The 25608-nt window shown below is 30.1% G+C and overlaps 1 protein-coding gene across 4 annotated transcripts; it reads left to right on the forward strand.

Annotated features, from left to right (window-relative positions):
- The first annotated feature begins 10296 nt into the window (after window positions 1–10296).
- On the forward strand, window positions 10297–15852 carry LOC106689557 (uncharacterized). Of its 4 annotated transcripts, none has more exons than XM_014434601.2 (4): window positions 10297–10524; window positions 12641–12812; window positions 14619–14873; window positions 15579–15852. In XM_014434601.2, the coding sequence occupies exons 1-4, from the start codon at window positions 10475–10477 to the stop codon at window positions 15726–15728; spliced, it is 627 nt and encodes a 208-aa protein (XP_014290087.1). In that variant the 5' UTR covers window positions 10297–10474; the 3' UTR covers window positions 15729–15852. The 4 variants fall into 4 exon arrangements, with proteins under 4 accessions (XP_014290087.1, XP_014290086.1, XP_014290088.1 ...); XM_014434600.2 differs by having other exon boundaries at window positions 14619–14885; window positions 15579–15850; XM_014434602.1 differs by having other exon boundaries at window positions 14619–14878; window positions 15579–15702.
- Window positions 15853–25608: the final 9756 nt, after the last annotated feature.

The raw sequence follows: 25608 nt of genomic DNA on the forward strand, positions 1-25608 counted from the left end.
TTATTTTATTTTTTCCCTCACTACCCCAAACGAAGTTTGGCACTAGTAAAATCTATGATTACTTTTTGGGGGTTGATACCAAGAAAGTCCCAAATAAATGCACTAACACATGCCCAAATGTATTTTTTTAATAAACCGATATTTTGAAAACGGGTCATCTGATTAAAGTCAAAGTTGCAAGAATTTTGGTGATTATTGCAGATATTTATGAAATTGCATTAACTACTTCGGCTTACCAAAACGAAAAACTGCACACTGAATTTACTTATACCACATAGGTAGTAATTTATACAATATATATCTCCAAAAAATGTTATTTTTATGTAAGAAAGTAAAGACAGTGAAGAAGTATACGGATAACGACCCATAAAGATATTTTTATTACCTAAAAAATTATGAACAATACTCAATAGTCCACCCATCGGAAGGCCCATATTTTGGCGGTAGATCTCACCATTATATTTAAATATCCCCTTTTCGCAACACAATTATTTTTGGATGGGATTAAATAGTGTTGGACATGTGTTACAAGGAAATGATGTAAAGAATATGGAAAATGAACCCAAAAAAGCAGCATTGGTTCAACATGTGCAAAATAAGCATAAATTTGACTTTGAAAATGTCCAAGTCATTCATAAAGAAAATAATAATTTTAGAGGGTAGATATTGGAATCGATATACATCTCAGAAAATATAAATTATACTGTCAATTTCAAATCAGATTCTAAGGGACTGAACCACCATTATTCGGAAATTTTAAGCAAAATAAATATTTAATTATTATATAAAAAAAATGATAAATAAATAAATGTTCAAATCCTTAAATTGTATAAATGGAATAAAAATACACTAATAAAAGTATGAATAGATAAGTCGATATGTTAAAAAATAAGATAAAAAAGGGGGGTATATGTATGTTTAAGAAAAATAAACATAAAATAAGAATAAATTAATTATGGATTTTAAATATATTAAAAAATGTTTGTGTTATAAGCAGAATAATTAGTAATAAATGTTAATTAAATCATATTAAACATGTAAATTAATGATAAAAAAAATTATTGTTATATGATAAGGTGATAACAGAGTCCTAACCTGTTGAAGGTAGGTTCTGTTTAAAGTGCAAATGTGAATGAAGGAAGGAAGAAAAGTGTTTTATAAAAGGTTTAAATCTAGGAAAAAATTATTTAGAAAAGGTTATGTAAGTAGGAAATGTAATTTAAAAAAAACAAAATTTTATAATGTTATAATGATATTATTTTAATGATTAATTTATTTAAAGATGGAACAAAGGCAATTAGCCTCCATTTTTAAGATTTGAAAAAGGAAATGACATCAATATGAAGGTATCCTTGAGAATGGCCTGAGGGTCGAGGCCTTGGAAAAGTTGTAAAGAATAAAGTTGAGAGACAAAAAAGGATCAAATTTGTTTTAAATAAAGAATAAACTAAACCACTCTCAAACAAGAATATATAAAGTAATTAATTTAGTAATATATTGATGTGAATAATTTCTATACTAGAAGATTAGAATAGATCTTAAAAGTTTAGGGTCAACGAGACAGACTTATTTTCATGCATTTTCCAGAAGGGAAGAATTAATACCCGCCCTTTGTTTTACATCATAGGTGACATCATGACTTAATTAGATATGGCTGACGAACTGACTAATTTTATTAGAGAGGTGTAGTAGCTCTTTTGCAAACACAGCTCTAAATTAAACTAATTGTTTTACACAGAAAGCGGATAGCTCAAACTCTAGCCCAACCAATTATTTCTATTAGTCGAGCTTTAGTTCGTGATCAACTACTCGGAAAATAAAAATTAGTGTTAATCTCAAATATGTTTCAAAAAAGAATTATTGAAAGATAATGATGAAAACGCTTTTTAATTAACTTTTTTTTTTCAAACTCTGGTGGAGAAAAATTATTTTCTTCCTTTTTTATCAATTCATGTAACATCAAAAGACTAGCAGAGGATCGTTTCAATTTAGCTTTTTCACATCACAACACACACAATTTAGTTTTTGCTAAATACGTTTCAACTTTGTTACCTTCATAACTCTTTTTTTTTTATTACTAGTGGGTTGTCCTGTCTTAAGGACGATTTTAATCAACCTCTCCATCTCCGACTCCTTTTTTCTCTTCCTTTCTTCATAATTGTGGGGATTTTAACTACTTTTTACAATAGTATGAAACGAAAAAGTTAAATATTTATTTTATTCTGATCGAGGAATTAGAATAATTTAAGTTGTTTTAAATCAAACCTCTTAATATTAAAAAAACGAAAACACATTTTAGACTCTAGAATCTAGAGGAATAGTCGCAACAAGAAGAAATTTATTTCCATAACTTTTTTTTTGATTGATAGATTTATTTATTGATAGATATTACAATCTGCCACACAGTTGTGGGCAATAGGTAATAGTGATGAATGATCTCATACATACTAAAATAAAAAATATATAAATAAAATTTAAAAAAAAACTCTCTTTAAACTTTTCAATAACTAGGAAACCTTTTATTACCATTGGAACCATAAAAAAATTAATAATAAATAAAAACGAATTCGAGACTAACTATGGAGAGCATTTAGCCGGAAGATCGAAAGAAAGAAAAAGATATACATAAAACATATGCATTGTTCTTAGAAAGCTATTGTGTATACTGTTGTTATTATACCGAGACAATGTTATTGTTGTAGTTCAAGTCTTGTGAAATTAGTCCTGACACAGGGTGAGCCCTTACAAAGAGCTTTACACTGTGGTGTATCATAACTGTTGTAATCCAAGGACAGACAGATTAATGGACAAGAAACGTCTTTGGGCACAATTCACAGATCTTAAGTACTGTTTTACTCCTTACATAATTTTAGAGGTTTAAATTTATAATCATGATTTTCATTTTATGTAAATAAATTTCTAGTCGTATAAATCATCTCTATCTATGTACTACCTATTTTGGGTTCAATCGGCTTATGAGATATTTGATTTCAATTTTTCTTCTTACTTTCCCTATTCCTTTGTGCCTCAGAGCCGTAATGGTACCCTGACCAATACATGCCAATGTCTTCTTGGAATCCAGCCCCCTTTTTCCCTCTCTTTGGGTCGATCCATTCAGAGTATTTTTGGCCTGCATCTTTTGGTTTAGCTTTGAGAAACTTAGGTGGTTCACGATTTTCGTTCATTCTACACACATGCCCGAGAAACTGAAGAATTACTTTTACTCTAAGATTTTAGTTTTCTTTTCCACTACTGATTCTCTTTTGTGCTATGACTAATGAAAACTCTCTCGGTTCAGCCAGCTATTCTTTTGAGATATTTCTTATCTGCAGCAGTGATCATGCTAAAATTTCTGGCTCCTTCAACCTGTCACTTATTGGGTAAAGAGTATTTTACTTTTTTTCATTTCTCACTTCTTCTAAAACTGTTACAGATTTGGTACTGTATTTTTGTTTTTTTATCCTGTTTGCAATTTCTCCTTCAGCTCATTCATTTTTTATATAACTATGCCTAGACATGTAAAGTATTCTACAACTTCAAGATATCTTCTCTACAAAACACCTTTATATCAGGGTTTCGTCCGATTCCCTTGAGAATGCTTTAGTTGTCATTCACGACCAATCACTTATCCTATTACTCTGCTTTCCATTCTAGCTTGCTGCACATTGTGTACACAGTTCTCACTGCATCATCTGTATAGACAACAGTTTGTAAAAGAACTGTTCAGATTTCATTAATCAACTACTGTTTCTATTTTTTTTTTTTTTTATACTTTCCTTTCCTTCCTTCTCATACTCTTTTTTAAGACTTCGTTCATCAGGATAATAAAGAGAGACGAATTTAAACCATCTTTCTGGTTAAGCCCCTCTACATTGTGAAGCTGCTTTCCGTTATTTATATTCCTTTTGAGCTTTCATAGTTAGATCTGATGGCATCTCTGGGTTATTCATTGCCTTCAGTGGGTGGTTAGGTTTTAAAAAACAAAAACAAAGGTTGATTGCAGGTCCCAAAATGGTAGATAAACATTACCTAGGTCTTCGTTATAATTGTTTGTTTTTAGGATCCGAAGGGGGCTTGCTTCTCTTTGAAGGTGGTTCCCGAGTCTTCTCGATAATTAATATGTATAATAAATGCAAAACCTGGAACAAGTGAATAGATTCATAGTGGTTACCATGGTTAGTCATTTTGGTTACCGTTTTATGAGTTAAGAAACTGACAATACACTCCCAGTTCATGAGAATGATTTTACCATCGTATACTTTTTAAAAATAAACTTCGAGTTTCTAATAGTATTCAAATGAAATCTAATAGTATTAGTTCATGGTACAATTATAGAAACGACGTGTTAATTACGCTAATACTTATTTTTTTCATAATAGGGAGGACTATTAGTGATATTACAGGAGTTAAAAAGTACTAAAGTACCAGTTGCTATTGTATAAGTCAGTGTAATGTATGAAGTTAAATCGTCATGACTAATAGTATTAGTTTGTACTTTATTATGAAACAGGGCCCTGATATCAATGTTTTAATAATATCTGAGTAGATACCGGTATTTAATAATCTCTCGTAGCTTTTCCTATCTACAATTTATCTATAGCCGTCACTTCTTCACATAGAATGTCGTCATATTATGCAATCCTTTCTACCATTCTTTCTACTCTATTGTTTATATTTCTTTTAGGATCTTCAACCATTAAAGCATAGTGTTTTCTCCATCTGCACAGAATATCATTATCCATTTTTAAAATTTTACACCATGTAACCCTCTGTTTCCTTATAAATATAAACTTTTTGTCTTTAAGGGTTTTTTCATCTCCCGAAAAAAAATTATGTTTACGTTTTAATCTTTCCTTACATTTTCAATAAATCATTCCCTTTTTTATCAATCTTAAAACTAGTTTTGCCTCATTACTCCCTCGAATATATAGTTCTTAGGTTCTATCGTTTTTGTTGTTGAGGTGTCTATGCAATGAGGCCTTCTATGCAAGTCCATGCATCATTCCGATGAACTTTTATTTAATTAATATGCTATTTTCTTTTCTTATTTACTAAATTAATTAATATTTTATTAATTGCTTTTTAAGAAGTAATTTGTTTGTCTTCATGTTTCAATGTAAAGAAACAAGTTTTTACAAAATATAAGCATTCATATTATTTTTATATTACACATTGATTTTATCGAAAAAAATAAGAGAAAAATTAAACTTATCTGTCTAGAATATATTATTGACAAATCATGAAAATCTTCTAATCAAACTGGGCACAAAGCAAAGATAATAGATGCAGTTAGTTGTTACACTGTTAGCAGGCCCTGACAAAGCGGCTTACTAGGAACATCCACCTCCAACAAGTTAATTGAACGCTCCTCACTGAACTACAATGCTGTCGATATCTGCTAATGATACGTCAACGTAAAATTTCCGATTTCGATGATAAATATTATACAATACTTACTTTTTTAATATTTATGAAATTATTTAATAATTTTTATTTAATTATGACGTTACACGTGCAAAATTTGAGGTTTGTAAATAACATCTTCTTTTCAATAATGTCATTTGTTGCCATTGAAAAGTTACAAAAGTAATCGCAATATTTATTTGGTATGTCTTCAAAACTAAAAGATTTTCGAAATCGGAGAGTCTTGTAATTATTAAATTAGAGGCAATCCATAACATGGAATCTGGAGTCACGACACATCATTTTTATGATGTTTCTCATCCTCTTTCTATTAATTTTTTTTTTTTTAGCTTGTAGGTGTAGTATTTGTTTTTTTTTCAATGACAAACGATTAATTTATGAAATAACAATGGAATGGAGTTGAAAAACATAAAGACTTAAAACCCAAATAAAAAAAAATGTATTTACATAATCAATTATTTTTCATATTTTTAAAAGCATTTCAAAAACTAGTTTTTATCCTTTTTCAGAAATATAGGATGAGAAAAATCCATTAATATGTCATGTATTCAGATTCAATTTTTTTAAATGCTTGAAATTTGATATAACGTTGAGTTATAAAGACATCGTATACAAAACAAAATGTCGAGAAAAATGTTCTATAAGTGAAACCGTTCCCATTTTGAAAAATAGACTGGCACATCTATCGTTAAAAAAAAATCAATAAATAAATGTTGATTTAAGCTGGATGGAAATAATAATGGTTAAAAAAGAATTATTAATAATAAAATTTCATTAAGGAATCTATCTTCAATAAGTCTAATATCGTAAAAAAGTTGGGTGAGAGGGAGGGGGAGGGTTTATTGCATAAAACCGAAGCTTTTACAATGGAAAAAAAAATTGAACAAATCTAATTTTTTTAAACTAAAACAGAAATACTAACATGGGAATAATATTTTTAAAAATATAAGCTACTTTAGACCTAGAGTGCATGTTAAAAGTATTAATAAAACGATGAGTACTCAAATGGAACTTGAGTAATGTACTCTGTAAACTAGAATACAATTTGCCCATCTCTAGCTTTGAATAAGAAGCCATATAATTTCTGTAATCCCCTTACTGGGCCATTGAAATGAGGTGCTGATTATTTCATGGCAGAAAGTACCTTACCTCATTATATTTAACCTGGATATAAGAGTTCAATGCTTCATGGGCTTGAGTTCCACATAATATTGGAAAGATTCTATTAATATGTAACAGTTTAACAATTTTATTAAATAGTTACTACAACATCTACTTGACAATGGGAGGTTTAGGCCATTCACAAAAAAAAAAATTATTATATAATATGATAATAAGACCAATTTGGACATACGGGGCTCTCCCAAGCCATCAAAAGCCAAAATCCAAAATCTTCCGTAAAATCCATGATGCTTCTTATCACGTCTCAAATAAACTCATTCACAAAGACCTTGACATCCCTTTCGTAGCCGATTTAGCCCTAAATAGATATGCGACTTTTCATTCCAAACTCCTACTAACTAATTAGTTCTTAATCTCTCATTTTTAACAATCTCCGATAATCCTCCAAGGAGTCTGAAAAGAAGATGACCAAGAGATCTTCTAATTTAAATTAATATTTGAAGCACCAGCATTAGGTGGGTTCCTTCCCAAGATTATCAGGTGTTTGAAACATTTATCCTATTTACTTATTGTATGCTTTTGTACAGTTGTAAATAAATTAAAAATAGTTAAAATCGTAAAATAATGAAATGATTGAAGAGTTTTTTAGAGAAGGACCATCAGTTTCTAGTAGAGTAGATTTATTAGTTAGATTTTTAAAAGAGCAATAAAGATTGACAAAAAAATTTCTTATTCTATAGAAGGCAGTGGTAGAGAAGTAAAATCGAGAAAAAACATATTAATTGGACGCACTACTCACTCCCGTGCCCGGACTCGAATTCGGCTATGGCGGATAATTCCTTATTGTTATTGTAGCCGTGAGTCAATACTAAGGATTCAAGAGCCCTCCTAGGGTGAGATAATAAACAAATCACCTCCTTGCACAATCGTTGTTCAAGAAACAGTACTTTATTACAAAGTATTGGATCTCCATCGGAAGTTGTTGAGCTCTCTGGCTGATTCAGAGTGAAAAGGGATCCAATTGTTAGATCAGATCCAAGATCATCAGCGGAAGCAGCTGTAAGCTGTAGCTGTTTTTCAGTTTTCACAACCAGTTTAGAACTCCTTATCAGAATCAACGTGATTTCTTACAATTAATATAAAGTATTTTCGAGGCGGTTTTGGACTGAAGTACCCTGCTATCATTTATTGCTAACTGAATGGTCGCAATTACATTCTTTGACAGCTCAGGAGCACAAATGACAATATAGTATGCTAATTAGTGGATTTCGCAGAACTCTAGGGTCTTAGTAATGTGAATGGTATATACATAACCAATAAACGACATTAATCAAAGAAGAAATCCCTAAAGAATACCTGAAGAACCCTCCAGCAATCCCTACAAATCACTTGGAGTCTGTAAGCGCTGTATTCGCCAACTGTGGTATGGTTTGAGCCAACGAAACGCATGCTCTCCTGCACTGAAACTTCCAAATTTCCTCAATAGAAAGCCGTGCTCAATCGAATCGAACTTAAGGGTAAAATCTGTTCCAGTGATGCATTCAAAAAGTTAACGCGGATATTGGTGGATCACTTCTTCAATCCTTATCAACATCGAACCTCACTCAACCGGACAAGGCTCCATAAAATGCCGTCTTCGCAGATCTCATCAAAGATATAAGTTCATCAAAAGTTTCCTTATATGGCATCAGGTGTAGTACTTATTGAAATATTAATAATGTCTAGGTTATACTGATGGTGTTTCAGGAGTAATGATGAGAAAATAATAATTTTTGATGTACAGATTAGTAATTCTATAATGGAAATCAAGAAATATATAAAGCATAGAATATGCTCTGGACATTTACTAACAGAAGTTTCTTAGAATGTTAAAAGAATGAAAATATATACTACTTAGTTTGAAGAAAGAAAAAAAATGCATGTATGTTGATTTAAAACAGCACAGAAAAAAATGTAAATTGGCGAGAATTATGGCTTATGAAGTTGAAATTTTTCATAATTTAATTTCTCTTATTATTTCAAATCGATAATTGGAGGTATTTATACTTAATTTGGTGTAATATTCTGCTGATAATTTTCTGGAGAGGATATTATTACCTGTTCTTAAACAATTAAAATTCTAAAAAAAAAGTAAATTTTTGAATTAAATTTAATACTTCCCTATGTTTTCTTCTCCACAAAGGCCAAAGGTATAAAAAATTAATTAATTTTCCTCTTCCTTCACCAACTGAATTCATGGAGCGTATATTCAAGTTAACTAATACCTAGTGAATATATTGAGCTCTATATTCACTTAAAACCCACCCACAAGTGAAAATTGAATTTTTAATACTTCGGTTGCCTTATTTTATCCAATATTTGTTTTAAAGGTATTACGTTATATTATAATGAAAGCAATATGGTTAATTTCTCCGTTTATTGTGTATAAGCTGTACCTCTTAAGTTAAAAAATAGTTTTACTCATTATTTTAGATACTTCTCGGAAGAATCGCCGAAGATAGAAAAAAAAAAGTGAATATTTTCGAAAATGACGTAGAATAAAAATCGTATTGTTAATTATAAATAATGACTTATAAACTACAATATGCCAAGAAACCTTCATCAACTTAAGCATTTATTCAATAATAAATAATAATATTCTTTATTTATTCTGGGATTGACCCCTTTAGAATAATTTACAGGGATCAGAATTAGGCTTAGAGTGAAATACAAAATAAGAATGAAATTATAAAACGTCATAAAACATAATAAAATAATGGATTTGAAAAGATATTCAAAGATTTAGTGAGAATTATTTGATTTAATTTCAATATAAAAACTATTTACGAGGTTAATTAAAACTATGTTCCAACTAATGAGTTGTCCATTTTCAAAAACGATTTCGTTAATAAAAATCGTATGGTTTGAATGATTTTTGGAAATAAATAACGAAAATGGGTTACTAAAACTTCAATGTTTGAGGTTTATGCTAGCTAGTTTCCGTGGTACATTTGAATTGTAATTTTTTTTTATATTTTAGCGCTTAGAAACATATGCTAATAATAATGCCTCCTGAATGAATTTATTTTTTAAATACCTAGAATGCTACTTTTCAGATTTGACTTTAAAAATTATCCTTACAATCCAAAATGCTCCTTACTTTGTCACAAATAAAATCATACATAAAGATCTTAATGTTCCCTATGTAACCGATATAGCCCGAACAAGATATCACTCCTTCCATTATAAACTCTCGAACCACTCAAACACCCTAGTTTCTAATCTTGCATCCTCTTCCATTCCTGACAATCCTCCGAGGCGCCTGAAAAGAAGATGGCCACGAGACCAGCTAATGTAAAATGTCATTAGAGTGCTGTCAATGGGTAGTTTCTCTACACGCCTGTAACACTCCAATAACTAACTGTTATTGTAACTTAGATCAGATTTACTAAATGTATTATGATGTACAGTTGTAAATAGCAATAAATAAATATTTAAAAAAAGACTTTAAAAATTATATTTATTATAACTTTTTAAATGATGTTTCCTCCCTAAAAAGGGAAATTAGTTCCAAAATTTATTAAAAAATCATGAATAAAGTTTGACAATTGTTTAGAATCGTTCATAAGTTGCCAAAAAAAAGCTTAAGGAACTAGCTGGTGAGGATTTATTTATACCAAACCGTTCTCCTAAAAAAATGAATTGATAATTAAATATATATAAACTGCTTATGTTAATATAGCCATACTCAAATTCGTTTAGCTACGAACATATGATGAAGTTAGCTTATTTTGTAACCTTCCTTTACTAGCGAAACATTATTTAGTTTCTGGATCCAAAGCGATTTGTATAGGACAACATATCTTTAGAACACTGAATACCGATTCTGTTTATATGGACTAATAATTTAAATAGTGCCTTTCCTTTGGAGTGCAGAAAATGATTGCATATGTCGTTGATAACCTTTTTAAACCTTTCCAAGATCTACATTTACCTAGGGCAAGTAGAATTATCAGATTTTTTAATTATTATATAACCTTTGTAATTACAGTGAAAATAAGAACTGATTATAGATTGTACCGTTTTTATCCAACCTGTAATATCTAATTTCTACATTCGTACACTTGTGTAGGTCAAATTAAAGTTTTCTTATCCTATATTTTCTTTGATAAATAAAGGTAACTGATTTGAAATAGCCACCTCGACTAACCAACGGGGTAGTATCAAGATTCATTTCATTATTTTAACTGACTAATAAACAAAAATATTTCTTATAAGTTTGTTTATATAATATTATAAAATATCTTTTAAAAATAAAGCAAAGTAATTTTTTTGTCTCATAAGCTCTCACGGGCAGCACACAACGGTATCGTACGTTGGACAACTCTGATAATTATGTATCGTCACTTAAGCAGTGATTCCTTAAACCTTTCGATATTAGCACCTATGGCTAATTTATTATTGTTATTTTTGTCTGCGTTAACTTACATACTCTGTTAAAAAAATTTGTTTGTAGTAGAACTGTGAACATTTATTTAACGATACCACGTAACCCAACAATAACTTTATACCATTATAAAAATAATTAATCCTTCATTCTAGAGACATATCTAAAGAATTCTCGAAACCAGAAAAAAATATGTAAGTATCGTACAAAACGATGGCTGGGAATAAATGTCTCTAGACTGATATGTTGATTTTTTTTTAAAATATTAAGTCGTTGATTTTTTTAGTTACGAGAAATCGAAGTTTTAGCGATGATGTTTGTATTTTAAAAAGGCGGGCAAGTAAGTTATACCGCTTTGCTTAATTTTAGACACTACTTTCGCTTACACATGTGGGTATTTTCTTTACACATCAATATTTCAAAACATATACGTCTTATTTGGTCAAATTTAAAAAAAAGTTTGAGATTAATGTAAAATTAGTTAAATTAATTAAAAAAATTCTTCCACTACATGCATAAATATGTTTTTCATTAGCATTTCAACTATATTCGAAAAACGATTCACTGATTATTTACCTTGAAATATAGGTAATTAAACACCCAAAAAAAGGTGAAGAAATACTGACATATTTTGTTGATATTTTTTTGAGTGATACTTAAAAAAAATGAATCTCACAGAAAAAAACAAAAAAAAGTTGTTTATAATGAAATATTTTAATATTTAAATAAAATAAATTTTATCCAATTTCAGTCTCAAAACAATTTATATTTCTTATATTAAGTCCAACGTTTCGGCCAATTTGGCCATCCACAAGGACAATCTTTGACAAACAACTTTTATTATAAATATATTTTTTAACAATTTTAAACAAATAACAATATTATTAATAAATTATCATACCTTAATACAATTTTAGAACCACATCAACTTTATTAAAACTTTATGCAGGCTATTTTAGCTAGATCATTAATTTCAATCCACAACTACTCTATGAAGCATTAAAACATAAGGCAATCATATAATTTTATTAATAAGCAAGACTTAGCTTATGTCTAATTACTTATATTGTTAATTCAACATATTAAATTACAATAAAAATTAAAACTTTTATAACAGTTAACCTTCACTACTTTAATTTATCACAATATTTGTAACCTTCCACACATTCAGGTGTGGCATTTACTTTATTTATGTCTAATATATTTTTGTTAAAAACCATATGTACAATAAAAGCTATTTGTGATAGGTTGTCGTTTAGGATGGCCGAATTGGCCGAAACGTCGGACTTATAAAGAAATATAAATTGTTTTGAGACTAAAATTGGATAAAATTTATTTAATTTAAACAATAAAAATCAGTCTCAAGAAACTGAAAAGATTATATATAAAATATTTAAATTTAATGACATTTCAGAACTTAAAATTTCATTATCAAAACAAAGAAAACAGTTTCATTAACCATCATGTCATATAGATGCACAGACGCATCCAAAGCATCTAAAAAATATCAAAATAAAACAAAATTAGGAAACAAATAAAAGATAAAACTGAACATAACAAATGTTAATTCACTTTTTTAAAAACATTAACTAATGGCTAAATAGATTTTATTAATTTAATTTTTTATTTTTTTTATTTCTATACACTAAAGACCCTTTTACATTACAGAGGACTGATGACAACCTTCGTTACAGCGCAAGATATTGAAAACGAGAGGTCTCTTAGTTCATACGAGGAGTTGTTGAAGAAATTGAGTGATGAAATAAGAAGGCAGGAAATTGAAAAGAGGGACAAAGTGCGCCTTCTCGAGTATTTACAACAAGCAATAAAAGATAAGCAGGTATCGTGTGTGATTTTTTTAAAAAAAATACATTGATAATATTTTGATTTAAATCATCTTTTGCTCACATCGAACAAATTTTACATAACACAATACTTGTGAAAAAAAAATGACTAAAACAATTTTGTTGTTTTTTGTATAGGATCAGAGATGGGCAAAAATTAGCTATAGTTGAAACTAATAGCTAATATTGCAATGGATACGACCCTTATTCATGAATGAACCATTAATAAAAAAATATCATATCCGTGGAAATTTTAGCTATTACTTACGACTATAGCTAATTTTTGCCCAAAAGTGTATATGACGGCAATACTTAAAAAAAAAATTTCATTTATAGCCAATCATGGAACACATGTATTATCAAACTATTTTATTTTTTATATTCATCCATTGTTTGTTTATTGCTATTGAGAGGTATGCATAGTTTATTTTTCTATCGCTATGAAAATTCATATTCAAAGGATTTTGTAGAGTTTAAAAAGATCATAAACTTTATTCCTACCTAAAATAAATTTAATAAAGTTAAAAATAAATAAATAAAAACCTGTGTAATAGGGAATGAGATCGGAAAAGATCGGTCGTTTATCTGATAATTCGGATTTTCCATTCTCTTAGGCGCTTGCCTAAAAACAGTTTTCTACTTGTTTTAATTATTGATTATTTCCATAGCTCATTTATATCCATTTTAATACAATAAGTGATAGTTGATTATTTCAAATTAATAAAGTTGAAACTATTTTAGACGCATTTTTTTTTTAATTAAACCAGTTATTAAATTAGTTTTGATGTTTTTCTTTTAACCATTTTAGTAACACTGACATTTAGCAGTTTGGGTTAACAATGTGAAAAGGTTTGTTTATTTATTAAAAATTTATTTGATACCAGATCGGCCTTACATGGTATATAACAGTTACGTTTTTTCAACTTATTTTTGGGGGGGTATAGCCTCGTACAAAAGACAACTCGTACAACGTTATAAATAATAAAACATTAAGATAAAATAAATAAGGTTGGTTTCTGATTAAAAATGTTTCTTGACTTGCTGTGTGTTTATTTACTGTTCTGTGCTAGGATAAGGATCTATCAGACTTAGAGGAGAAGTCGATTTTGTTAAAAAAAATCTCCGTAACATCTCAGGTTGTGTCTCGCTTAAATAAGTAATTATAAATCATTTATCATATAATTTCAGTTTCCTATTACTTTTCGTTTTTAAGATTGGGAGTTCATGAACACACGCCATTTTGGAAGGCTTGGTCGGAATCCTGGGATCTTTACCTCGAAAACTTGAATTCTGCGTTTTCACAATCGCAATACTTCTCCTTGCAATATATTCCATATATATGTAATGTAAAGTTAAAATGATATCTAAAGGATTTCTATTATGATAAAACATTTATTCTTTTACGGTAAAAGTTTCTCATATGTAAGAGGAATCATCTTTCAAAATTAAATAAATATGCTTTTGGAATGTTATTATTTAAAAATTATTACGTGAGCTCATAAATTCTCTACTCTTAAAAAAATGTCCATAATGTTTTATTGAAAATATAACACATTTTTTATTAGATGGATTACAATTAAAATTTTGAAAACTGAGCAAGATTTTGGATTTATTAGCTTTGGTAAAAAAGATCTCTTTATACGCAGTCAGATTGTAAGTAAAATTCTAATATGATTTTCCTTTAAGTATGTTTAAATTCAATGTTTCTATATTTTCTATCTCTTCTTTAGGAATCTAATTAACAAATTTTACAATACAAAGTAGTTTTCTTATTGTTTAATCATATTTGTTTTTGGTTTTAGATAGAACTCCGCTTGGAAAACGAGGAACTAAAATCACGGTACGCAGAATTGAACAAGACAAGGCATTATGTGGAATCGCCCTTTCCTGACATAAACCTGTACGACGACAGCTCTGAAGAAGAGATTATCTGCTTCAAAATCAAAGAACTGGAAGGCAAAATTAACATGCTTCAAACTTACAACACACCCTACCCGAACCCATACGCTAACCAACAATACATTTACCCCCAGCCGTTTGGAACGCATAACAACCGCGTAAGGTGCCTGGTAATGTTTGTCTCATTTACTAAAAAATATATTGATTTAGAACAACTAAATCATTATAGTATGTTCCGTGAGCCGAGGGAAATCGGGTAAACATGAACATGTAAACTGCCGGTTGAATAGCATTCTTATTTAGGGATTTCCACTAATAATGGTTATAACACATATGTAAAATGTCTGCTAGTAAATATTTGGCTACACTTTGCACGAGTACGGGCCTACCTTAAGTGTGTCTTTGAGTCTTTTTTTTTTTTTTTTAAATATTTCCCCCTTCCAGGTCATTTCTGACATACCGGGGATGGGAGGGGGGAGAGGTTTTATCTACAGGTGACAAACCTATTCTAACCTAGTGGAGGTCAAGTTTTTCATTTTGTGGAGCCGCCACTTAATGGAAAAAATACCCCCCCTCAAAAAGAGCACCCAGGCCCGATTCGAACCGGTGCTCCACGCAGATCACAGTTTGCTACTAAGATCTCTGACCTGTTCCTAACCACCTGAGTTACGGACGGCCCATGTGGCTTAAATCTCAGCAAAGGAGCGTTTTTAGGCACGACCTGACACCTAACACGTGAAAATTATTTTTATTTTTTTTCAACTCCTGGAACAGACTTTAGTATTTATTAATATTTCAATATTTTAAGTTTATTTCCGCTTAAATATATTAAACTTAACAAGTTTTCTATTTATTTTTTTCAGGCAGAGCAGCTTTCACCTCTATCCATTTTTCAACCGAGCAGCCATCCCAAGACCGATTTCAGTGTTCCCAATTCGCTTCAATTAAAGAAAGATAACATAAATAAAATAAAAATTGTAATACTGGGATGGTATCATTACTTAAATACATAAAAGAAAGATTAAAACTTTCTTTTTTTTACTATGATCAGAGTTTATTGGTAACTTCTAGGATAAGATGTCTCTGAACAAAAAATTGACAGAATGACTGAATAAAAATATATGAAGAAGGATATAGAAAAGAATCAATATAATACTTAATAACTCATAAAATAAGAAAAAAATACAAAAATGTTAGTTATAAAGGAATAAATAATTATTATAACTATAAAGTAATTATTTTAGTAAACAATAAAATAAAATTATACTATTAATCTGTTTATTGTTTGATAACAAATAAATAATTGAAAGAGAGAGAAAAAAAACTAGTACGTGTTTTGTACAAGATTTTGAAGTAGCAAAACTTGTTTTAGTTTTTCCTCCAACTTTATAAACAAAACTAGTACTTATTTATGCTTTTGAAAAGCTATTTGTCGATTTTTCCATTTCTGCAGTGCACTGTTCCAAAATAGTGAAAGATGGGACTAAGAGAAATAAAAAAATTAAAACACATTGTCTGTTTTGTTTCCCTTAGTTCGTCCGAGTAGTGATTTATTAACTCTTGTGCTAAACATTTAAGCTTAAAAACAAAAATGCGTATTACATTTATGGTGTTTTGCAATGAAATATAAACTCTTTAGTTCCGTATTATGATCATATGTGTTCGTTAATTCAATTCGTAAGTTGTTAAAGTTTCTTAATTTTTACTGTTTGGCAAAAAATCAATTACAGTAAAATAACGATTAAATTATTTGATAGTTTCGAGAGGGTGAATATATTTTTATAACAACTATATTAGCCTTAGTGATATATTTTAATTAGGAAAAAATATTATCAGGAAGATTAGTAACTACAAATTTCCAAAATATTATTACTAATGTAATAATAAATATTATGGGGAGAATGAGTTGTTAAATGTAACGAATTAACCATATTAATATGCGGAAAACTATAGCAAAATGTGGCAAAAATGAACCAATTTACAGAAATATAAATTCTTTTGATGAATTTAATAAAAAAAAATATATATATGTATTCTCTCTCTCCCTAAGTTAATTGTCAAATCCTTTCATAATTTGGAAACCGAAATTCAACATTTTTCACGACCACCATATTTACTAAATATTCCATATATTGATAATTCAAAATAAAAAGTACAATCCTGAGAATATATTTTGAGAATGAATGGTTCTTTTACCGATCATCGAAAAAAATCGAAATGTATTGTTTCATAGATTAATTATATATTTTTTTATGGTAATCACATAATAAACATCTCATTTTATTTTACCTTAGTCCTGTAACCAGTGGGTTAGGCTTCGTTATCTCGGATTCTTAGATTTAATAATTTGCTTCAAACCGTTGGGCTAACGAGAAGTTGAGACGAAATGAGTAATTTCTCTGAGATTAGAAATCCTCCTTCCTTCCTCTCTCTAGTCGAAATTGAGGAAAGCTGTCACTGTGATCTCAATCATAACTAAGGCCTCAAGACTTTATTCAAGGTCTTATCTTAATACCACTTTTAGACTACATCTTCCTGACTTCTTAGTTAAAAGTTGATATTTTCGAATATCTCATTTCGCCATTTCACAGAACAATCAATGTGGATTATATATGTGAGCATGGATGTATAAAAATAGATGAAAAATTATCTTTATTTGGAGACCCAATCACCTAAGAACAAATATAATATAAGAATATTAGCTGTCTAGGACATAGCCTTCGGGTGTAAAGTAGTACCTACTATGACCGGATTGCTTATACTTATGTTTCAAATTTTATCAAAAGACTGAGATTTAAGGACGAGGTGAACTATCTGATGTTTGAAGGAAGGCAGGATAAAGGCATTACGCATAATTATTTCTGAATGATTGGAATTGGGGGGAAAAAATACTTGTAAGAGGGATAAAGCGGATGTAGCGGTTCAGTCAGCAGCGGGTATCCGCTAAAAATATCGATTGGGACAAATATTGATAAAATAAAAATAATGAAGAATTCACTGAAAAGAGAAGTAAAAGTTAACAACCTAGTAATCAGTTTTATTGAACAATATATTTATTTAGGGAGGCGACGGTAGCGTTGCCACGCGCCTATCTACCAAACCACAGGTTGTGAGTTCGAGTCCCAAGGCCCTACCCAGATTTTGTTTTCAAGCATATCATTATACAATACTCACTCACAGCTCCTGTGATCATCATCCTTGTCTTTACGTCTTATGGTAGCTGAGATAAAGTTTTCCAAAAATAAATTCACTAACTACTAATTTTTCAGTACATATTTTATGAAATGTCTTTTTAAAAAGCTATATTGTAACTATTGTACGCAAATAGCTCTATTAGGGCTCACATATAAGTAAATTCACTCTACTCTCAGAATGGAATGTTAATTTTTTTTAACGTTTTGAAACAACCGCAATTTTTTTCTCCCCTTACCTGTACGTGGCAGACTTATTGGTTTAGAAAATTAATTATACACAGTTTTTATTAAAGTAATAAAAACTTGGGGTGAAATAACTGCCTTTTTTTCTTCACGGCTCTTGCACTAATATAACGTGTTGACATTTTTGATTTGGAGGAAGAAATATTTTCTCCATGCTGCATCAGTTCAATGCAATCTTCGGTCTTAAGAAATCAAACTAATGGATACCTCACATAATATGAAGTCATATACATACATGTACGATTTATTTTTATTGTATACTTATTCATAAATTAAAATAATAAATTATGATTTTTGTGCAACAAAACATCGATTGCTAGCGATGTACAGCATTTTAAACGATTGTTAGTGGCGATGAAACATATCTGCATCAAGTTAAGCGAACAATGAAATTCTCCCATCTCATTCTACATTGTACCGTCAGCAGTTTGTATCAATGCCGCTTAACTCCGTTGAAATCATTATAAAGACGGTACAGGATTACGAGGTGAAAGATGATTCTCTCATAATCACCGGAGACTTAAACGTTAATGTCTTGGAAAACCGCTCATTAGTAAACTTCATGCCCAGGAATTTCGACTTATATAAGGAACTCCTCTTACGACACGAGGAAACACCTGATTTAACTTTACACAGCCATCGTAATTGGACTATATACCTCCACAAATAATATTTGATATCGACCACTTTCAAACATTTACAAATAAATCAAAATTTCTTTTAATTGTTTTTTAAAGCAGTGCAAACAACTTTTCCAATAATTGTTTTTTTCTAACTGCAATCATCACCTAAAAAAGTATAAGTAATTTTCTTAGTGACGATTTGGTTGGAATTAAAATACGTTCATTGTTAGCTTTATCTTTGTTAATATTGGTCAGATTAAGATTTGAATATTTTTTTTTAGCTTAGTAAATAATTTATCTATCAAACGAGCATCTAGGATGTAATTTTTCGAATAACTAATATAAAGTGAACGGGTTTACTAAAACAAATATTATGAAAACATGAGTACAGAGTTCAACCAGCCACACAGTGTTGACTTTCATTATACAAGACAATTCCTTGACATAAATACACCGTAAATTATTCGTTATTCCGTTGCTGGATAATTCATATATTCCTATGATTCGTCTGGATTTGCAAGTCCCATGAGAAAGAGTTTTCTTTCCTCCATTCATATAAAATCCGTCCAATCTGGCTCCCTTGATAATTGGTATTTATTTTTGTCTTCTAAGAACCTCTTAACGTCCTATAATTTGAATTTTCAAATAAAATAAACGGTTAACTCTTAAGGTTTTTTTAGCTGAATATACTAGCTATAAATATATTATTGTTTCGTAGGACTTTTTGGTTTCGAACTAGCTTGTTCACAAACACAGAACATTTTACAGGACTTGGTTATTTGCCTTTATGAGAAGCAACGCGCAATTATATTTGAAAAATTATAACAAAAAGAGAACTGGAATCAGGGGAAACAGGAAAATAATATTAAAACAATCATAGGAAATTCTATTCACCGCTTAGTATTTACAAAATTTCTAAAAATATGTAATTCACAATTTGCTTTAAGATACTTTGCATACTTTCGAAAATAAAAAAAAAGAACTGTTGTCAAACTCGATCTATAAGCAAAAGAATATAGATTTGCTACCGTTTTAGTTAATTATAGCATTACAATTAAATTTTCATTTAAAATGTACTTTCTTTTTTACCATTGTATTAAATCGCCAGTTATTCATTTCGAAAGAAAAATGCAGAAAATAAAAGAAAAAAAATTGTTTCTTGCTAATAATGTTATTAATTTGGTTAAATACATATTTTGTTTCGGAGAGTTTGAGGGTTTACAGGTAATTTACGATTAGATACTGGAGAATTCATCGTATTCAGATTCTAGACATCCAAAAAATGTTTGGTTTTTAACCTAAAAGAAATAAAAGTTATATACTTATTACTTGTTTACTGAGGGTCAAGGGGCTTGTTCTGGAATCATAGGTTGCACTGAATGCAATAAGGCCTATCTTACTCTTCCATTCTCAAGGTTATCGGCTAAGCAAAGTTATAGAATTTTTAATGCCTACCTTATATTTTATACCTTATATCTTATCCGATGAGATACCCAGTAGAAGCCACTAAATGGAGATGTATCAATTAATATCCTTTTCCTAAACTATTCGAATTGACATATAATTTGATATGAAGTATACAAGATTGCACGATGGGACTTAGAATTGTCTTGAAATATGTTTCAATTTAACCTTTTTCTGCATATACAAGTTTCTGTGTTTCTTATATGTGTTGTTTACTTCCCATTTCGCCTCCTAATAACCTTACGTTCCGTTAATAATTTACGATATATATCTTCAAAAATGCCTTTTTTTTTTACAAAGGCCGTAAATAAGCATAATCGCTACAACAGTGGATGATAATTCGCTGAGGGCGTCCGAACAAGAGACAAAAGGATCTATTTGCCACTGGCCGCTAAAACACCTGTGGCTCCCCGAGCCGTCGACCTGTTGCTCGCAGCTTCCTGGCAATATTAATAAATTCTATCTCCTATCCTTCCAATCTCTAGCGGGAGCCTCACTCCTTACCTCTCCACAATATTTATTGCTGTTTATCCAAGCCCATCCTGTACTGAAGGGTAGATTTTGTTCATGTGGCTTTAGCTTGAAGTCATTCTCCCACCTAACATGACATATACATACATTGATGAGGATGTTAAAATGACACTGGTTAAATTTTGTTTAGACGAATATGGACTCAAAATTAATAGCTTTTTTACACCTATATTTTTTTATAATTTTGTTTCTTGATAATATTTGAGGAGTTTTATTAAAATAGTTCATATAACCATTTCTCAAAAGTAAAAATTATTTAGATAAATATCAATTCTACATCAAAACCTATTTAGCTTATTTAAAAATTAAAATTTTATTTCGTTAAATTGGTGTTTTAAGCAACATTTTAAATACAAATTTAACTTATCTTCACTCCTTTATAAACTGAAAAGAGTTCTTCCCAGCACCTATTATCTAATCCTAAAGTCTTATTTAGAAGAGGGATACTTCCGGATCCAACAGGGCTCATCACTATCCTCATATTTCGCAGCAGAAGCTGGAGTTCCGAAGGGATCTATACTAGCGCCATTATTATACACTTTATATACCTCCGATTTACCCACAATGGACCACACTCTCACGGCCACATATGCCTACGACAAAGCCATTTTAACCAAGCATGGCGACCCAGCACAAGCCTCAGAACAATTACAAATACACCTAGCTCACACCATGAATGGTGTATCAAATGGAAAACAGGGATAAAAATCAAGCAATCAGTACAAATAACTTTTAAGCTCCGTCGTGGTCTATGTCCTCCTGTTTTTCTAAACGAACGAAGTTTAACCCGTACAGACACAGTAAAATACACAGTAAAAGTATTGACATTGGACAAACAACTAACATGGACCTCCCACATAAACATAGCAAAACAAAAGCTAAATTTCCGACTTAAATTATTATTTCATCTTTTCAATAAACGATCAAAATTACCAATATCAGAAAAACTAAAGATTTATAATTACCTTCTCAGACCAATTTGGACTTACGATGTACAAATTTACGGATATGCCAAAAAAACTAACTTACTGAAACTGCAACAATTTCAATCAAAATTACTAAGACTGATCAGTAGCGCTCCGCCCTACATCAGTAACAAGAACTTACACAAAGACTTACGAACTCCCTACGTACAAACAACCATTAAATCATTATATAAAAGGTTTCACTTCCAATACACACTAACCCTCTAATTCTAGTTCTAGTTTAGTTGTGATCTTGAGAGTTTGCGAAGCCAAATATACAGTCATCAGTACCACTATTCATTATTATTCCAGCATTCATCAGCAAATACCCGCTATAAGTGAATGTTTTAAATGTAAAATAAATAAGGCCACCACAGAGGATGGGAGTGAGTTCAAGCTGGCCCGACTTAAAACGTATAGGCTGCACCATCTGCTCACTTCATCGCAACTATCAATACGCCTGAAACTACAGATCAACAAAGCAATCATCAGACCAACTCTGTTCCATGGTGCTCCTTTAATGAGACATATCTATAAAACTACGCTAAACAAACTGAAGAGTTTCCAGGAATCTGGTCTTCGAAGAATCGTCAGGGGAACCAAGCATCAGAGGGCCAATAACAGTGTCATCCATGAAGAGTTATGAACTCCCCACTGTGCCAAAGTTCATAAGCCGACGACACATCAAATTTTTTGATGAGTTAAAGGCCTGCTCAAACCCTCTGTTTCATGAAATTACCCCTCCATCAAGACCTAGGAGATGGCAGTGCACTGTCCACTTAGTTGACGTCCTCGACGAGGGAAGGACTTTGGACTCTACAGTCTAAACCAGCGGGACGTCCCTCCCCGTTCCAATAATCCATTGGCGTTAAATGCATGATTTGACTACATTGATTGGACCCTGCAACGAACCTTACAATGCCACAAGGCAATCCAAGGCAATAGTATGCTACTATACACTTGTCGTTTTGTATTATGCATTTGTATGTATGTACTATATAAATTTAATAATAAAGGAGGTTACGAAAAGAAGGGTGGGAGTGGCGGGTTTCATTTCGATTTTACATACTTTTTCAGTAATAATAAATATAACTATTTTTTGTCCCAAAAACTACTGTACAGGTTATAAGTAAATGTTATTTTAAAGGTAAGGCTGCCAGTGAGAGGGGAAGTGGCCGGTTACAAAATCATGGTCATGAATCGACGATTATATAATTTTTGAAGGTCTAAATATTATTAGTGGTTATAGGTCTCCCTGAATTGAAAAACTAACAAATCTCTCTTATACTTTTTTTTTACATAGAAAATATTTTCCTTTAAATATTTTCGTTGCCTTGTAAACGAAAAACATCGAAGTAATTGTTGGTAAATATTAGTGACATAAGAGCTAAATAGTAATAAAACAATTGTAAATTATAATTAATAAATACATTTATATTTGGAAATTTAAGGCTGGATCCGAAGTGATGTAATTAAAAATTAAATATAAAATCTAATCATTATTTGAAAACAAGAAATAGTCAATTCTAGAGTGATAAACATTATTTAAAATTAATTAAATTTTAAAACGTTGTAAAGAACTCACTCATTAAATTATGTCATGAAAACAGTTTTCTTCAACTGAGTGATGTATACAAAAGGTATTCAAAAGTGGTGATTAAGTTTATCCCAATTGCTATGTACTCTTCTTACTTCTACTGCTTCTCTGCTTCTCCTTTCAATGCACTTTTTTCCTGGTCAGATCCCCATTTCGTTCGTAGAGGCGTTAACTTTTCGGAACCTTATTTCCCATTGGCTATCATCAGCCACGCCCAAGAAAAATACGTGGTGGTACATTTAGAAAAGTGTTTGGTACAAATATTGTTTATAATTGACCTACCGACAAAGCCAGCAGGCAATACCTGTTTTTAATAGATTTGTTCAGGAAGGACCCTTTCACATGTGCCCCTTAGCCACCTGCAAAGTGACATACGCGACAAAGGTATGACAAGTCATATGGCAGACTTTTATAATCTTAATAATTTTTTATACCTCGATACCTATCACAATATAAAAAAATATTCTAATTTTCAGGCGAATCTAAAAATTAAAATTTTTAACTGAAAATGTTAACCTGCTGAACGCTTCAAATACGTAATAAATAAAGTTTTGATTATTATGAAATAGTTATACTATGAGGGGTAGAAGTCAGAATCATCATCATCATAATTAATGGCCAACATGCCTACCCTCTCTGCAACCTTGGGATGAGATCAGATCCTCACTTTAAAAGAGGCTTTTGTTAAAGAGGGTCTTATGAATTTAAATGAACACTAGCAGGTCTCCTTTGAGCGCTATAGGAACAGTTACTAAGAAAAAGTAACAAACTTTGATGTTATAACATTTTATATAGTCGTTACACATGAAGAGAACTGGACTAGAAGAGAACTACATGTAGAACATTAAGAGTACAACATGGTTAGGAAATGTGGAAATAATGTTTATAAAATTTTAATTAAATTAGTTATTAGGAGCATTTCAAATCAGTTTGTAACTGTGTGTGCACCATTAACAATTTGAAAAATTAATCCTTAACTTGATTTTGTCACTGGAACATTTCAAAGGCAGACAAAATGAGACTAATGTGAAATGTGAAATTAAGATTGACAGACTAAAGTTACCAACTTTTAATTATGTTTATTTTAATTAAATATTACTCTTTGCTAATTTATAATTTTATTTTTCCACTATTTCATGTTTTCATTTTAATAAATTAACTTTATTTGTAGCTTAATGGACAATTACATTAATTCATTTATTCTGATATCAGTAAAAGTAATATCTAATATATTTTTTAGTTAATATAAACAAATATATTTAGGAATCTTTAAAGTGATTGTTTTTTATTTCAGGCTTATCAATATATATTCATTTAATCATTATAATCTTATAATTATAATAAACAAGAACATTAGGTATTTATTAACTAATTGTTTTTATTGTTAAGATAATGTATATATACCTCTTAATTATTATAAACAAATAAATTATTATATTTATAGACTGATTGTTTTTATTTTTGAGTTCATATATATAAAATTAATCATGTATCATTTAATTATTATAAACATTTAAATTTAGGCATTTATCGACTGATTGCTTAACTCCTTTCACTTATTTATTTAATAAATTTACATATTTAATTATGCATGCACCAATTAACTTATTTAATTTTTTTTTCTTTTTTACACTTGTGAAATATTTTTATATTATGAAGTAGTTTAAATTTTATTTTTCTCTATAAGTAGTTTTTATCTTTATGTATTTTTATTTCTCTTACTCTTTCATTATTCTTATAACAAAGATATATTCAGTACTCGAGTTTTCATTTAGTTAAATTTTCGAAATTTGTTCGTTTTTATATATTTTCTTTTCTTTTGTTTCTTTCATTATTATGATGTTTATTTTCAAATAAACATGTTTATGTATAAGCTCTAAAATACGTGCACATATTATGGGTTTCGCATGGAGAATGTATGATGTTTAAATATGCTCCTCTTGTATAGAGTTATGCCATAGAAAAAATACTGATATGCATACGAATGTATCATATATGCATACATTATATAGATATATTATTTAAATGTGGAAAGATACCTGCAAACCACCATCTCTCCTCATATATATAATATAATGGCTAGGGCCGAATTTCGGAAGCTCTCACTGATACTCTCTGAACCATAACTGAACGCTGGAGAAAGCCAAGGTAAGAAGCTCAGTTTTCAGCTGGAGATAGTGGTCGTGGTTACGGCTCTAGAGGTCCCATTTATACAAGATTATGAAGCTAAAAACATTTTAGCCTTCATGGAAAACATTAATAGAGAAACTTGAAAA

The sequence above is a fragment of the Halyomorpha halys genome, unplaced genomic scaffold, assembly GCF_000696795.3.
Source record: "Halyomorpha halys isolate HHAL.00 unplaced genomic scaffold, Hhal_1.1 Scaffold1394.1, whole genome shotgun sequence".
Taxonomy (NCBI): domain Eukaryota; kingdom Metazoa; phylum Arthropoda; class Insecta; order Hemiptera; family Pentatomidae; genus Halyomorpha; species Halyomorpha halys.

Coding starts and splice junctions, on each gene's coding strand:
- LOC106689557 (XM_014434600.2), top strand. CDS start 10,475: ATGTCGTTGATAACCTTTTTAAACCTTTCCAAGATCTACATTTACCTA. Junction 10,525..12,640: donor AAGATCTACATTTACCTAGG/GCAAGTAGAATT, acceptor TTTACATTACAG/AGGACTGATGACAACCTTCG. Junction 12,813..14,618: donor AAGCAATAAAAGATAAGCAG/GTATCGTGTGTG, acceptor TTTTGGTTTTAG/ATAGAACTCCGCTTGGAAAA.